Source organism: Vidua macroura, chromosome 5, assembly GCF_024509145.1.
Source record: "Vidua macroura isolate BioBank_ID:100142 chromosome 5, ASM2450914v1, whole genome shotgun sequence".
Taxonomy (NCBI): Eukaryota; Metazoa; Chordata; class Aves; order Passeriformes; family Viduidae; genus Vidua; species Vidua macroura.
In genome coordinates this window covers 16,293,256-16,306,656 of record NC_071575.1, presented here as the reverse complement: position 1 = coordinate 16,306,656, position 13,401 = coordinate 16,293,256, and the positions used below count along the sequence as shown (strand labels likewise).

Here is a 13,401-nt window from a genome sequence, read left to right as displayed (position 1 = left end):
CATTCAACAGGTTAACAGAGAAATCAGCTGAAAAATGCAATTTTTACTTTATAAAGCTGGTACATGTAACCTCATCTAAACATATTTTTATTGCTCATATTTTGCTACAATTCTTTTTCTTCTTGTAAAAACAATATGAAGGGTAAGATGACATTGTCAGATAGTTTATATTGGAGCACTGATAGTGTTCTCAATATTTAAATCTATTTTACAGTAGTAACTTTTCAAATAAGAAAATCAACAAACAATAACCATAAAAAGAACAAATACCTGGTCCAGCTGTCTACTAAAGCTTTTATAAATATCTTGTTTATTGACTTCAAAAATTGGTTTCCCTTTATTAAACACTGCATACATAACAGCTCCTAGAGAGTACATATCACTGGCTGTCTCACAGCTCACAGAGAGTATATATTCTGGTGCCAGATACTCAGGATTTGGAAGACACAAGGATGGCAAGTTTGGATCCCATTCCTTACAAGGGAACTTTGGCTACAAGAGAAGTGAAGCAAAGTACATTTATCAAGGATTTTTAAAGACCATTTTCAAAAAGAAACTCAAGCAGCGAAAAATAATTAAGCCACTCAAATTCAATTATGAATCAAACAGCAACACAGTAAGGCAAAACTGTTAAGAATCTCTGTCTGTAGCTTAGAGTGATTCGCTGATGCAATTTTATCTGAATATTAGAGCTGGGAAGTGTAATTTAAAATCAAAGCACTGCTGTAATGGGGAAACATGAGCTATGATGGAATTCAGTTTCAAAGGTAGCAGCTAGGCACTGAATAAGTGGAACATACTAAATAAGGCTTGCAAGTCATCCAACGTGAAGGGGAGCAAAAGTGGCACAGGCTCCAGCCTCTGTTTGAAACCATCACTAGTCTACGGTGACCCCACTGAGCCCACTCAGGCTCTTTGTCTGAGACAATCAAATGCAGCACTTCAATCCAGACCTGTGCCATATGTTCTAACTTCTGGCCAACGAAATACAGAGGTGAGTATTACATAAATGTTTATATACTGGAATGCAAATTCATGAAACTGGTTTCAGGCAAAGACTTGAATTTGAAACTGAATGATGATAAATATAAAGATTATTACCTCCTGTTCAGATGGATTTGTTGATTGGATACAAAAATCAAAGCCCATAATTTTCCATGCTCCACTCTTATTCAAGATTATATTTTCAGGAGTAATATTTCCATGGACCATTTTGACACTGCTATGCAAAAATGACAAACCTTCAGAAACCTGTTCATAAAAGATCATTATTTCAGGTTAAATATTTCCCCAAACATCCTACGAGACATTTACAAAAATTCTGGGTTTATGGTCATGGTGAAATTCCTAACTAAGAAAAAAAATTTCGTATTTTAGCCTATGCCTTAAAAATCATGCATGAAGGAAATTAAACAGATGGGTAATCAATGGGTGAGATTACTAATGTTAATTAACTATCACAAGTCTAAATGTGGTGGTGCATTCTCCTCTCCTGTCAGGCCACACTATCTCAGAAGAACATAATGCTTTATGAAGCTAGTCAACATATTCACCAAACAAAACCTGGGAGCTAATGGTACTCCACAGAACATAAAGATTCACATATGGAAGAGACAGTAGCATAGACATTTACATGGAAAATAAAAATTAACTGAAGTTTCTATTTTACATGTCAGAACAGTCAAAAAAAGAGTAGCAGCTTAGAGCTCCTAGTGTTTATCCTCTTTTACACTTAGAGTGATCAGGGCACTATTATCTCTCACCTCACTATTGGTTTGATTTACTATAGGCGGACAAAACTTTGGCAGTGTACTGACTTCATTAAAAAAAATCATTAATACTAAAAACAGAAAAAAACAACCTGTACCATACCTGAAGCAAACCATATTTGGTCTCCACGTCATAAAGTTTGTATTCTTTAATGTCTGATGGTAAAGGAGAAGGTAGGTTGTCCCAGCTGCCAAGAACATTAGCTAAACTTGCACAGACTGGTTCTGTACAAAATGCCAAGCAATCCCTGTATAGGAAATGCATTAAAAATTTCTTGTACATAAATGTAATATATCTCTTGACTGCAAATAAAGAACCATACAAACACCATATATATTGCCAAAGCACCTGGTGCTACCAAAAGCCATGTTGTATTTCAGGTTTTGAATTCTTTTAATATTATACTAAAGAGAAACACATAAATGTCTGAAGTTTAAAAAAATACTAGAATTAGGATATTTTATTCTCTAACATCCACATAAATCGCTAATGATTCACACAATGTTTCATAATTTTTTTTAAAAACCAATGCTTTCCTTGTCCTGATCCAGGACAAAGTGATAAAATAATTCTTACTCCTATTAAAACTTGTAAAATCAGACTTCTACCTATGCCTAAAACCATCATGTCCCTGACTGAAGCAGTACTTAATGAGGTCAGACAACGATCAGAAACTAAATTAATATAAGGGAGCACCTGAATATTCTTTTACTTTGACAACTGATAGAGAAGATCTGCAAACACAAATACACTTGTTATATGAACTGCAGTTTGCATGTGAAGTTACTGTTCTCTAAATTACTTTATTGATTTTTTTTTTTCTTCATGAAAAATTAATGGTCTTGCTTATGCATTTTTGTGTCAATTGTGTTTGAAAAGCACAGAAGAAGCAAACTTCCATACATAAGGACTGGTCGTAACACTGTCCAAATTTCAAATTTAAAAATTGGTCCTGAAACCAATATATGTCTCAATTCCACAAACTTCATGCGACACAGATAGAGTATTTCTTTACATCCACATTCTTCATACTGCTCTGCACAGCAGTGGAGGCCCTGCACAGCCATTGCAATTCCATGGACGGTAGCACACATACCTACTTTAAGGATCATTAATTCATGAGAACACTAAATACTGCATCAGTATGAACACAGAAAACAAGTAACAGTAACAAAGATACATTTTTGAATATAAAGTAATAGGCAAGAAGACAGAATCTAACTTTTTGATCACTCCATAAAAACATCAGAAGACATGTCTCAGCATGAAACTACCATGTATTGTTTTAGTATTTCAATAATTAACAAGCTTGACCTTTAAAGTAAAATAAGGCCACTGAAACATGCAAACCTCTTACTACCCATCCAGACTTTAGTTTTATCTACTGCCTCTCTAGAAGTAAAACAACTGAAAAGTAAAATACATTGAATGCTAAGCCAACCTCACAGAATTCTTTTGCTTGGTTTCCTCCCTCCCATTCTGATAATGACATACCTTTCACGTTTGTATTAATATAACTAGGGTAATAAAACTTGTTTCTGTTATAAACACAAGTCAAAATGAGAACATAGAAAGACAAAGTACTTTCTTTTCAGTCTGACTTCAACTTTACCACAGAGCTCATCCATTTAGTTAAGGTTAAGGCACAGATGAAAATACCTAGGGAACAGTTATTCTGTGGTTTTCATAACAAACTCTCTGATTACTGCTGTTTTGAGGGAATAAAATGATGTCTGTTTATTTTTTACTTTAGGAGGTAATTAAAAAATAGGGCCCAAGCACAGTATTGGAGGGATGCAGTAAATCTAATTAAATAGCAGAACATTGCAAAAGGTGATGTCTGCCATACCGGGCAGCTGCCTTAACAGTTTCCTGAATAATATCAACATGAAATTCAGAGTAATAAGATAAAAACATTTTCAAAATAAAAAGTGACAGCTAAAATTACATACACTTTCTACAGGGAAACAATGTAAAAAATGCAATGTCTAGTAAATTATAAGGGACAATTCACAGTACTACTATTTTTAAAGGATAGGAATGATATTATGAATTAACCCACAATTTGGGTTTTTTTATCCTTTTCTTCAATAACAACCTAAATGTAAATTAAAAATGCTTTCCAGTGCTGTTAATGGAATACAAGACCATTTGTAAATAAACATACTCATATTAAATATTTAGTATAAATAAGGAGTTACTCATATAAATGTATGTTAAGCAGTTTTACATCATTATATGTATTACATACATTTATATTAAATATAACTATGTTGGATACCAATAATTTGTAGTAGAAACATTTGATTAATAGTGGGAAAACTATCTACACACTAGGGTTAGAAAGATATGGCCTTTCTTTCCATATCTACTTCAGCCCTCCAGGTGCATAAGTATCTATTTGCATCATAAAGAGGAATATAATAGGTGACCTGCAAGCAGTTCATTACAACTGTCCCTTACTTTGGGGAAACACAAAAGAAAAAAGGAAGAAAAAAAAAAAGATCAGGTACAGTTTAGCTAGAGGCCCATGAGAGATTTCTTCAAGAATAATCACTCTGGAAAGATGTGAAATCCTAAAGCAATCTTACAGCATGCTTGCACAAGGTTACACACACACATATTCTACATAAACCTTTATTTTATTTATCTTCTCCAAAAAACTGTTACATCTGTTTCTGGCACAGCATGCAACTGTACAGGTTTTGTGCTTCTGGTGTTTCTATCAGCAGTTGGGTGTGCTGAGTACAGAAACAAAAACAGCAGAAGCAAAGTGTAAGGCATTACTAAAAACTCACAAACAAGAACTCTGATGTAACTATACTGTTACTTTTACTCAAAAGGCTTAAATGCTTCACAAGAACATCACCAAAGCTTTCTTAAAGGTATGAATCTTGATGTTTTCTTCTGAAGGGCAAAGTTCAGGGGAAAAGTTGCTGAGTCAACTGGAAAACTGTGACAATTTTAGGAAGAAGCCTGAGGTATACTCTGGGATTCACTTGCACTCACTATAATTTGAGATGACCCTAAGGCCATTTAGCACATAATAGTTTATTTACTGTTGTAGTGTACTGAGAGCTGACTTCAACTACTTAATTGATTTTCTTTAGGCCATTGTAAGGGACATACTAGATCATAGGTGCAATGACAGCTTTGAACCCCTGTTAATGTGAAATGTGTTTAGCACTGGAGGAAAGATCGATATGAATATGCAAGTGCAATTTAATCTAATAAACCTGTCTCAAAGCAGGCATTGCAAAGATGAAGAAGCATTCCTACAGTATTCTCAGCTCCTAGAAACCATTTGGAAAAAGTCAACACAGAAAGGAAGGACATTATATAATGAATCTTTATCAGGCTACAGCTTAGGATCACAGAATGACTGGAGTTAGAAAGCACCTCTGGAAATATCTAGTCCAACCCCCTTCCTCTTTGGGGAAAAAAACCCTAAAACTTCCCCGATCTTCTTTGGTAGAATCAGGATCAGCTTCCCATTTTAACATGAAACATCCACTTTCTTTGTTAGATTATAGTGCGCTGTTATCCCTACAGCTGAACAATAAATCTGTAAGACTAGCCAGTTATTGTTCCTAGTGACCAACCTTTTATAAATCAAGTAAGCACTAGAAGAACATGCTGAATTTTGTCTCCCTGGATCTGCACTTGAGGGCCTTTTCAACACATATTTACTACAACACATACAATGTATCAAAAATCCCTAATCTCATATGTACGAAATACACCTCATACATGGAACAAAATGTATTAATAAGTAAAGCTATTTTAAGAGAGTTCTTTAAAAGCAAAATTAATTAAAGCACCAAATTTTCATGCTGTAATGGTCATGTGTAGCCTTACAGCTGCAACTGGACTAAAATCAAGCAACAGATTATTAATTTGATTCACACCCAAACTGCATTCTGTGGTGGAGGGGGGGGTTGGAGGGGAATATAGGGGTAGGATGAATACCATGTCATATGAATAAATACACTAAACCTGAATCTCATCACATGTATGTATTGAATGTTCCAGACAGTTTACATCCACTACCAAAACAATGATTAAAAGTAACTGTTCTCTACTTTACTACAGCTTACCTGGACTCTTCTAATGGATGTTGAACAGTAAGTAGTCTAGGGTGTCGAAGCCTAGTTAGCTGTTGAACACCTCGTTTTAAGGAATCAATAATCTGATCTTTTTCAAATTTTTGGTACTTGTCTATTAGCTTCTTATCAAAGACAAAAACAGCCACTTCCTGAAAATAAGCGACAGAATTCACTCAGCATATAACACAGCCAAAACCTAAGTCTATACACAATTATATACAAATGTTTGTTGAATCAACAGTACAATCCCACCAATACAATAACCAAACAAAGAAACTGACTTTTTCTTACTTAGTCCCAGTCATGGGAGAGCTTACTGTAAATAAACCCTTAAATAGACATTTTGAATTAAGGTACTAATGCTCCTTTATTGTATAAATAGTAAAGCGTAAACTATAACCCCTACCTAAATAGTGACAAAGCAGCAGATCCACAGTCAGAAATCAGCTTGATTTTAAGTAGATGAAAGCATTTATATAAACTATGAACAGTTAAAATATTCTGAGTATTAAGTGTTGCTAAAGTGTTGCTTTATTAAACCAGGTCCTGTCTCAGTGTTCTGCTCCAAACCAGTTCAAACTTACAAAACAGTCACAGTCTATTAATCTGATCAGACCATTCATGTGATAAAACATTAAGAATTTTGTAATGCTTAAAGATGTGTAAAAAGAAGTCACAAAAATGTTAAAAACAGAGAAATCCTCTCCAACTTCTGCAACTGGAGCAGGAGATAATTAAGAAATTTGTATGAAAATTTGAAATTACAGAGGTCGATGTAAAATAAAAAATTAGATTACATCTCCATCTGGGAAGTCGTTAATGCGAAATGTATCAACTGATGGAAAAAAGAAATTAAAAACTTTCATCATGAAACAGACTTTTATATGCTGCTTCAACAGCATTATGAATAATAATAAAGGTTAGAAAGCAGTAGAAAACAATATGAAAATACAGTTAGCAGTCCCAAGTGGAACTCGATGCTCTTTTGCTGCACATTGTATAACTGTTACTCTAATTAAAATCTCACAGGAACAGCTTCATTATTAATTAAATAAAACCCTGTAAACTTTTATAAATAGGCTATCCAAAATATGAAATTCAGCCCAATACACAAAAAATTGTTTTTTAGCTATTTTCATTAAGCCCTCAGCAGGTGAATACTTGTAACTAACTCAGCTAAGTTTTTCCTGTCTATTTCCCGCCTCTATCCATATTGACTCCTTGCTCCAGCTTTTAGGTGTGATGGATCAAACATTAACACAAGGCAGAGAAGAGCAATGACAGGGGATGGAAGACATACACTGAGCAGTACATGACCAATAACAAAATTTCAAACTAAGGCTGCACTTCTGAAAAAACTTGTTTGATGACAAGTGAAAAGAATCAGAAAGTGAGTATTTAAATCAGCTGTGGTTTGAATATTTTGTGATGGGTCTAAGTAAGTGCTATTGGTGCTTGCCACAATCCTGCATGGTTTGTTTAGACTCGAAATTCCCTGCACCTGGCAGAAGAGAACACAATTGGTGCTTCAGATCCTTAACCAGACAACTCAAGGCCATTAGCTCCCTCTTGACTGTCTGTAGTCTTGTTGTTGGGACTTACCTTCTGAATTCTGCTAGCTTTACAACTCAGCTGACAAGTGCTTTGTGACCTTAGCCTATGTATTTATGATTGCACTTTCTAAGCAGAAGGACAAGTGCCATATTGTGCCAAAAAAAAGTATAAGTGCATAAAGTCTAAGTTAATAAATCTAAGATGAGCTGAAAGACATACTGTGAAATTATACATCTATATATAACCAGAGTGACTCATAAATCTTTCAAACAAACAACAGCAGATCAGCTATGAAATAGCACCAGACAAACATATGCACAGGTAAGTAATTTCCTCACATTCTGTTAGGTTGTTACTAAGTCACCTAAACAGTATGCAAGAAAAAAAAAAAGGTACATTAAAAAATTAATAACAGATAAACAGTCAGAAATCCTGGAAAAGCAGCAAGGCAGGAACCAGGCAGAACTTGGATAAGAAGAATAAAGTTATAGATATCTACTGTCACCAGAGATGGAATATTTGTAACTGCCCACTCACTCAAAATAGGAACAACCATAATCCTGAAAACAAAGATTTCTGATGGGATCTACTGCTGTAATGTTAAAACCTCCAAATTTAAGTCATTGTAGCCAGATAAAACAACTAGACTATTACTTGTGTTGTGGTAAAGTGACAACAACAGGGGTAATTAAGCCCTTACATCCTGCTCATCTGATTACAATACACATTGCAAAAAAACCTTATAGCTTCAGGTTACACACTTGTAATACAGCAAATATGTGCAACTTCACAAAAGTGACTGCTATCACCTGGCAAATGCAGCCAGCCCAAAGAACATTCAGAAGGTACATGTTAGTATATGTTAAAGAATATATATTGCAGTACAACACATCATAAGCTGTATCACTGCACAATTTGTTTTGCAATGACAAAGTGAATGTTGACATGATGTTACCTAACTGGTAATACTAATAATGAATGGTAACTGCATGTCAAATGACCAGCCATCTAAAATTCCATCCAGTACAATTGCTGCTGTGTTTTCAATTACTAATGATGGCATACAACTGCACAGATGTTACTGCAGGACCACATGGAGCACCTGAACTAAAACTCTGTAAAACTGTTGGTCAGAATACCCATTGAAGGCTTGAAAAATGTGCTTGACAGGAACTTAGTTACATATACTCTGTCAACTATACAGTGAAAGAACAACTCTCCAGACCTTAAGGATATACCTGCTACAGGTCAAATGCTTACTAGGAACATAGATTGTATAAAACCTATCAAAATTACCATGTTTCCAATGTTATCACTGTGTATAGCTGAGTAAGACCAAAAAAAAAAGCCCCAATCAACTGGTATGCTGCGTAAATTCAGTAAATAAAAGATGCACAGAGCTCTGCAACAGCTATAAAAATGCACGAAAACATGGCAAAAGTACCTGATTAAACATTATTCAGACTCTGTAACACAGAATCAGATCACACATTCTTTGCAGATTATTTATTCTGTGTATTATATGTATCTATTTAATAATGTTTATTTGCCTATGATCTAACAGATGGTATAAACATTTTCCAAAGAGATTCCTTTGTGTCCATTTCTTTCTGGTACATGTGCAGCAAGCTGATGCATTGTCTAAATGACTTCACATCACTTAGTATTACATTTACCTCAAGACTGTAACTTATTAACACTTCTATTTACACTTGGTAAATTGTATTTTCTTCCCAAATTTGAAAAGACTTTTCACATTTCTCCAGTGTAACAAAATTATTTTCTGCAATAACAATTCTTAAACTCTGTTTTTGGCAAACCTTCTTCTGAAGTCACAGTCCCATATTCATTTATACATGTGACTTCAAGTAAGTCAAAAGTTTGAGTATTGGTGCTCTAAACCCTAATACTTTAAGGAAACTAAAAAGGAACAATACTGATCTGATAGCAGCACATGGAAAGCATAACTAACTTCCTTCACAACCTCCTCCTCTATCCCATGCCTTCCTGTTACAGTATCTTGTAACTTAACGTTTCTAACTGCTCAATTTCTGTATGGTAGGTGAGCAAAAAACTACAGTGTTGTTTGCTGACAAAAAATGATGACATACTTCATGGTTATTTTAAACTGTAAAAAGCCAGAATTGTTACCAAAAAAAAAAAAGCTGCAAGCTGCAACAAATTGAACAAACTGGGGAACCAATCTATGGTAAAGCGAACTTCTTCCTTCTTGTCAGATCACTTTTAACTCAGATGAATTCTTGATCTTGGTTCCAAATTTTATGCTATTAATGCAGAACCACTTCTTTCTCCAAGAAAAAGGCTTAAAACAAGTATCACTTACATAGCTGAGAACAACGTACTTAAATAGTGCTAAGTTCTTAGTGTCGTTTCACTACCCTTACCATGAGTCTGTCCAGTCTGACTTTAACTGCCACTTACCAACTGCTACCAATCAATCTGTCATCTAATGTTTATAAACACAGGTCTTTACTTGATAACTCACCTGCTTTGTTGATTTTTTAGTTCCATTAAATATCTTCCAAGCAAGACCATTACCTCCACTGGCAATATGTCGCCCGACATCAAATTCCCTGGTGACGGGATTTCCCATGACTGCACTGGTGACATCAGCTGTCACCTTTGTGACAGTGCTCTTCAGCTTGTTCAGCATGGACTCCATGGTTTCAATTTGTACCAATGGCTTATCTTATAAAGACAAGAAAACAAAGGTTTCACAGTCCTCTCAATTAAACCATTTCTTGAAAACTGTAATCAAATAATGCAAAGGATTTATATACTGTCCCTCAACAGGAAAGGTTCACAGCCTGTGTACTAGTATCCATCAAAAAGAGAAACCTATCTGAAGGAAAACAGACTCCCTTAATTCCAGTGTTCACAGAATTACTCATTTGTCTGAAGCAAAGGATTGCTTAAGATTCCCAGGCCAGCAAAATAATGGATGTGTATTATACAGACAGCAAGTAAAAAACAGAAGTATTCTTTGCTACACAATGCTTTTCAAAATACAAGCTCAAAATTCAGTATTTTGCCCGTCAGACTGCTGACATTACCATTTGCACGATCCAGCTGTTAATGAACTTAAGTATTAAGTGAAGAGGAAGGAAAAAAGAAACCATCTTTTTATGCTTTACCAAAATTGTGCAAGGAAGCTTTTCTCATACCACCTTTCAAGTTTTAGAGCTAAGAGACTGTGGCAGCTTCCAATTTACTTCATCTTCCCCTGTAGTGCAGCCTTTCAGAGTTTTCTATATTTTCTTACTAAATCTGACTTGCCTATTCTGCCAGATAAAAAAAGATATATTATTACAAGAAATTAATTTTACTTTATGATTCATGATCTGGAAAGGTACATGCAAGTCCTTACTGTGCAGCCCTACACCAAACTCCTATGAAATCACTGGCTAATATTCCTGTATAAAGAAACTTTTCATTAACCTGATAAATAAGTACAAACAAGGATCATGGATTACTCTAAAAAGGCGCTATAGGCATTTCCATCTCTCAGCGATTTTATTCAGCAGATATTCTGTGGGCAAACTCTATATGCTAAAAGACTATAAAATCAATCCTAATGAGTTTAAGATAATCCCAAATCTAATTTACTTGGGTTTAGATCTCATGCTTTTTCCATTGTTTTGCTCACTCCCAGCCATCAAATCTTCTCTAGTACCAATGCAACACCATCTTGTTAGGACTCTCAAAAATAATAAAACACTTTGAAAATTAACTGCAGAAATATTATGAAGAAAATGCATGTGCATGCATGTTCAAATTCCTTTGTGTAAATTTGAAAGGAAGCTTCTCTACAGAGATGGTGGGAAAATGGTGTAGTATTCATTAAATCAGAAGTGTCGTCTGCTGTGGGTGACAGACTTACTGCAGTGAGTAGCCTATAAGAGCCACTAGGTGAGAATGTCAACAGCATTCCAGTATCTGAAGTGCTAGAATTTAAAATTCAAGCCTAGTAGACCCTGTCCAACCTGTTCCCCTCCAGCTTGACAGTAGGCAAACTATTGTTTAATTTAGCTTCTGAGCAAGCAGTACCAAGAAACTTATTTCTCAATAAGCAGATGGGGTTTAAAGTTTACATCCACCTAACTGTAAATTTGTAGAAATCCTCTTCTCAACATTTGAATGTAAGCTAAAATAGTATATTTTTCTTCATAAAAACAATTGCTATCACCAACCTCAGTAAAAAATCTATATATATGAACAGGAACAATGTACCTAGAAAATCCATGCCCCACCAAAAATATCTGTTTTGGATAGTACCTCTAATACCACAAATCATAACAAATTAACCACATCTGAAATACACAAGTCTAGTTCTTAACTGTAGGAAAACCTGCTTGTTCAGTTAAGACTGGTCTAGTATTTCCAAGTAGCAAAAAAGTCAGTCAACCACAATGAAATTTGCATTTGAAGTTAAAAGCAATAAATGAGACAAATGCAAAATCTGAAGTATAACAGTGTCTGGACAAGCAACATAGAACATGCAATAAATGTTTAAGAACTCTTCCTGTTTGAATTTCATGAGTAATATTAATGCTACTGATTCTGAGTCCGTGAAACCTGGAACTAATCCTAAAAAATTCTGAATGTTCAATATGTTTTGTCATGAATGCCCCTCACAATCAGTAATGGTTTTTATGCTGATGTACATCAGCAATCATACAGCAGCATGATGAGAACAATCACTTAGCAAGGTAGTAAGCAACACCAACATTGCATTCAGAAAGGAGGCAAAACATTCAAAATGTTGAAATACAGGCTTGTTGAAATCCAAAGCAAAGACTGTACACAATTTTTCAAATTTCACTTATAAAAAAAAACATAATGCAAATGCATAATGCAAACCCAGCAATTTATCCTCAAACTAATTGGTAGCTTCACCTGATGTATGGCTGTGGGTGCACACTGTACAGCAGTACAACATACACTACCACTATTCTGAACTATAACAAGCTGGGATCCCCCTTTGGAACCAAGACCAGCAGGCTGGTGCACAGCTACTTCACACCATCCAACCGCATCCTATCCACCTGCCCCAAGCACGGATCAATCCACAGAGGTAAGTGCTGGAACAACTGAGTCACAGCCAACAAAAGGACAAAACTCCAGCATTTTTAAAGCACAACCAGTCTTTTGCATTTGTTACACAAACATCGAGACGGTCAAATGCAATGAAGCACTGTGCAAGGCTGCCCTCGCCGCACGTCACCTTCTTAACTTTCACGCACCATTTCGATACTGAGCTTCAGCTGAATCCCTACCAAAACCTCACGGAACGAGATCCATGAGCAGGGTTCTGTCTGTCGCCTGGTGACAGGTGAAACCCAGGCCGTGCGCCGCACAAACCCCGGTCAGCCTCCTGCGGGCCAGTCCTTCCGGACGAAGTATTTACTGTTATTTACAGCGAGAGCGGACTCGCACCGCTCTGCAGGGCCGCTGCCTGCGCTCCCTGCTCCGCGGGGCAGCCGGGAGCAGTGCGCCGAGGGGCGGGCGGCGGCCGCGGCCACAGGCGGCAGGTGACCGCGATCCGCCGGCTCGGGCAGCTCAGCGGTCCCCTCCCGGCCCTGCCCGCGCGGCGATCGAGCCTCCGGGGCGGCCCTTCCCCTCCAGCCCTCAGCGCCGGGCACCCGGGACCCGAAACCACGGCCCCCGCGGAGCCGGCCGGCCCCGCCCGCCCCGCGCAGCGCCACCAGGCCACGGGCAGCCACTGTCGACCCTGGCCGCGGCCTCTCACCTGAGCCCGCGGGAAGCTGCCGGCGCAGCGCCCGGCTGCCCGTCGCCCTGTGGGCCCGGCGGGCCGCCTGTCACGCCGGCTCCGTCTCTCGCTCAGACCCCGTCCTGCCGCGGCTACTCCATAGTGACGGCGGCAGCCTCGGCGGCGGGGCGGAGGCGGCCGGAGCTCGGCTCACTTCCGACCCGCAGGGGCGGCGCTGGG

The 13,401-nt window shown here is 37.3% G+C and overlaps 1 protein-coding gene across 1 annotated transcript in view; it reads right to left on the bottom strand.

Moving 5' to 3' along the window:
- SCYL2 (SCY1 like pseudokinase 2) overlaps positions 1-13,286 on the bottom strand; it is a 29,176-nt gene extending 15,890 nt beyond the window's left edge. Inside the window, exons 1-6 of the mRNA XM_053979063.1 lie at positions 13,201-13,286; positions 9,937-10,139; positions 5,868-6,025; positions 1,873-2,017; positions 1,102-1,251; positions 271-492 (exon numbers count right to left, since the gene is read on the bottom strand). Coding sequence (XP_053835038.1) covers positions 271-492; positions 1,102-1,251; positions 1,873-2,017; positions 5,868-6,025; positions 9,937-10,113 — 852 coding nt within the window. The 5' untranslated portion in view covers positions 10,114-10,139; positions 13,201-13,286. The remainder of the gene's footprint in view (positions 1-270; positions 493-1,101; positions 1,252-1,872; positions 2,018-5,867; positions 6,026-9,936; positions 10,140-13,200) is intronic.
- Positions 13,287-13,401: the final 115 nt, after the last annotated feature.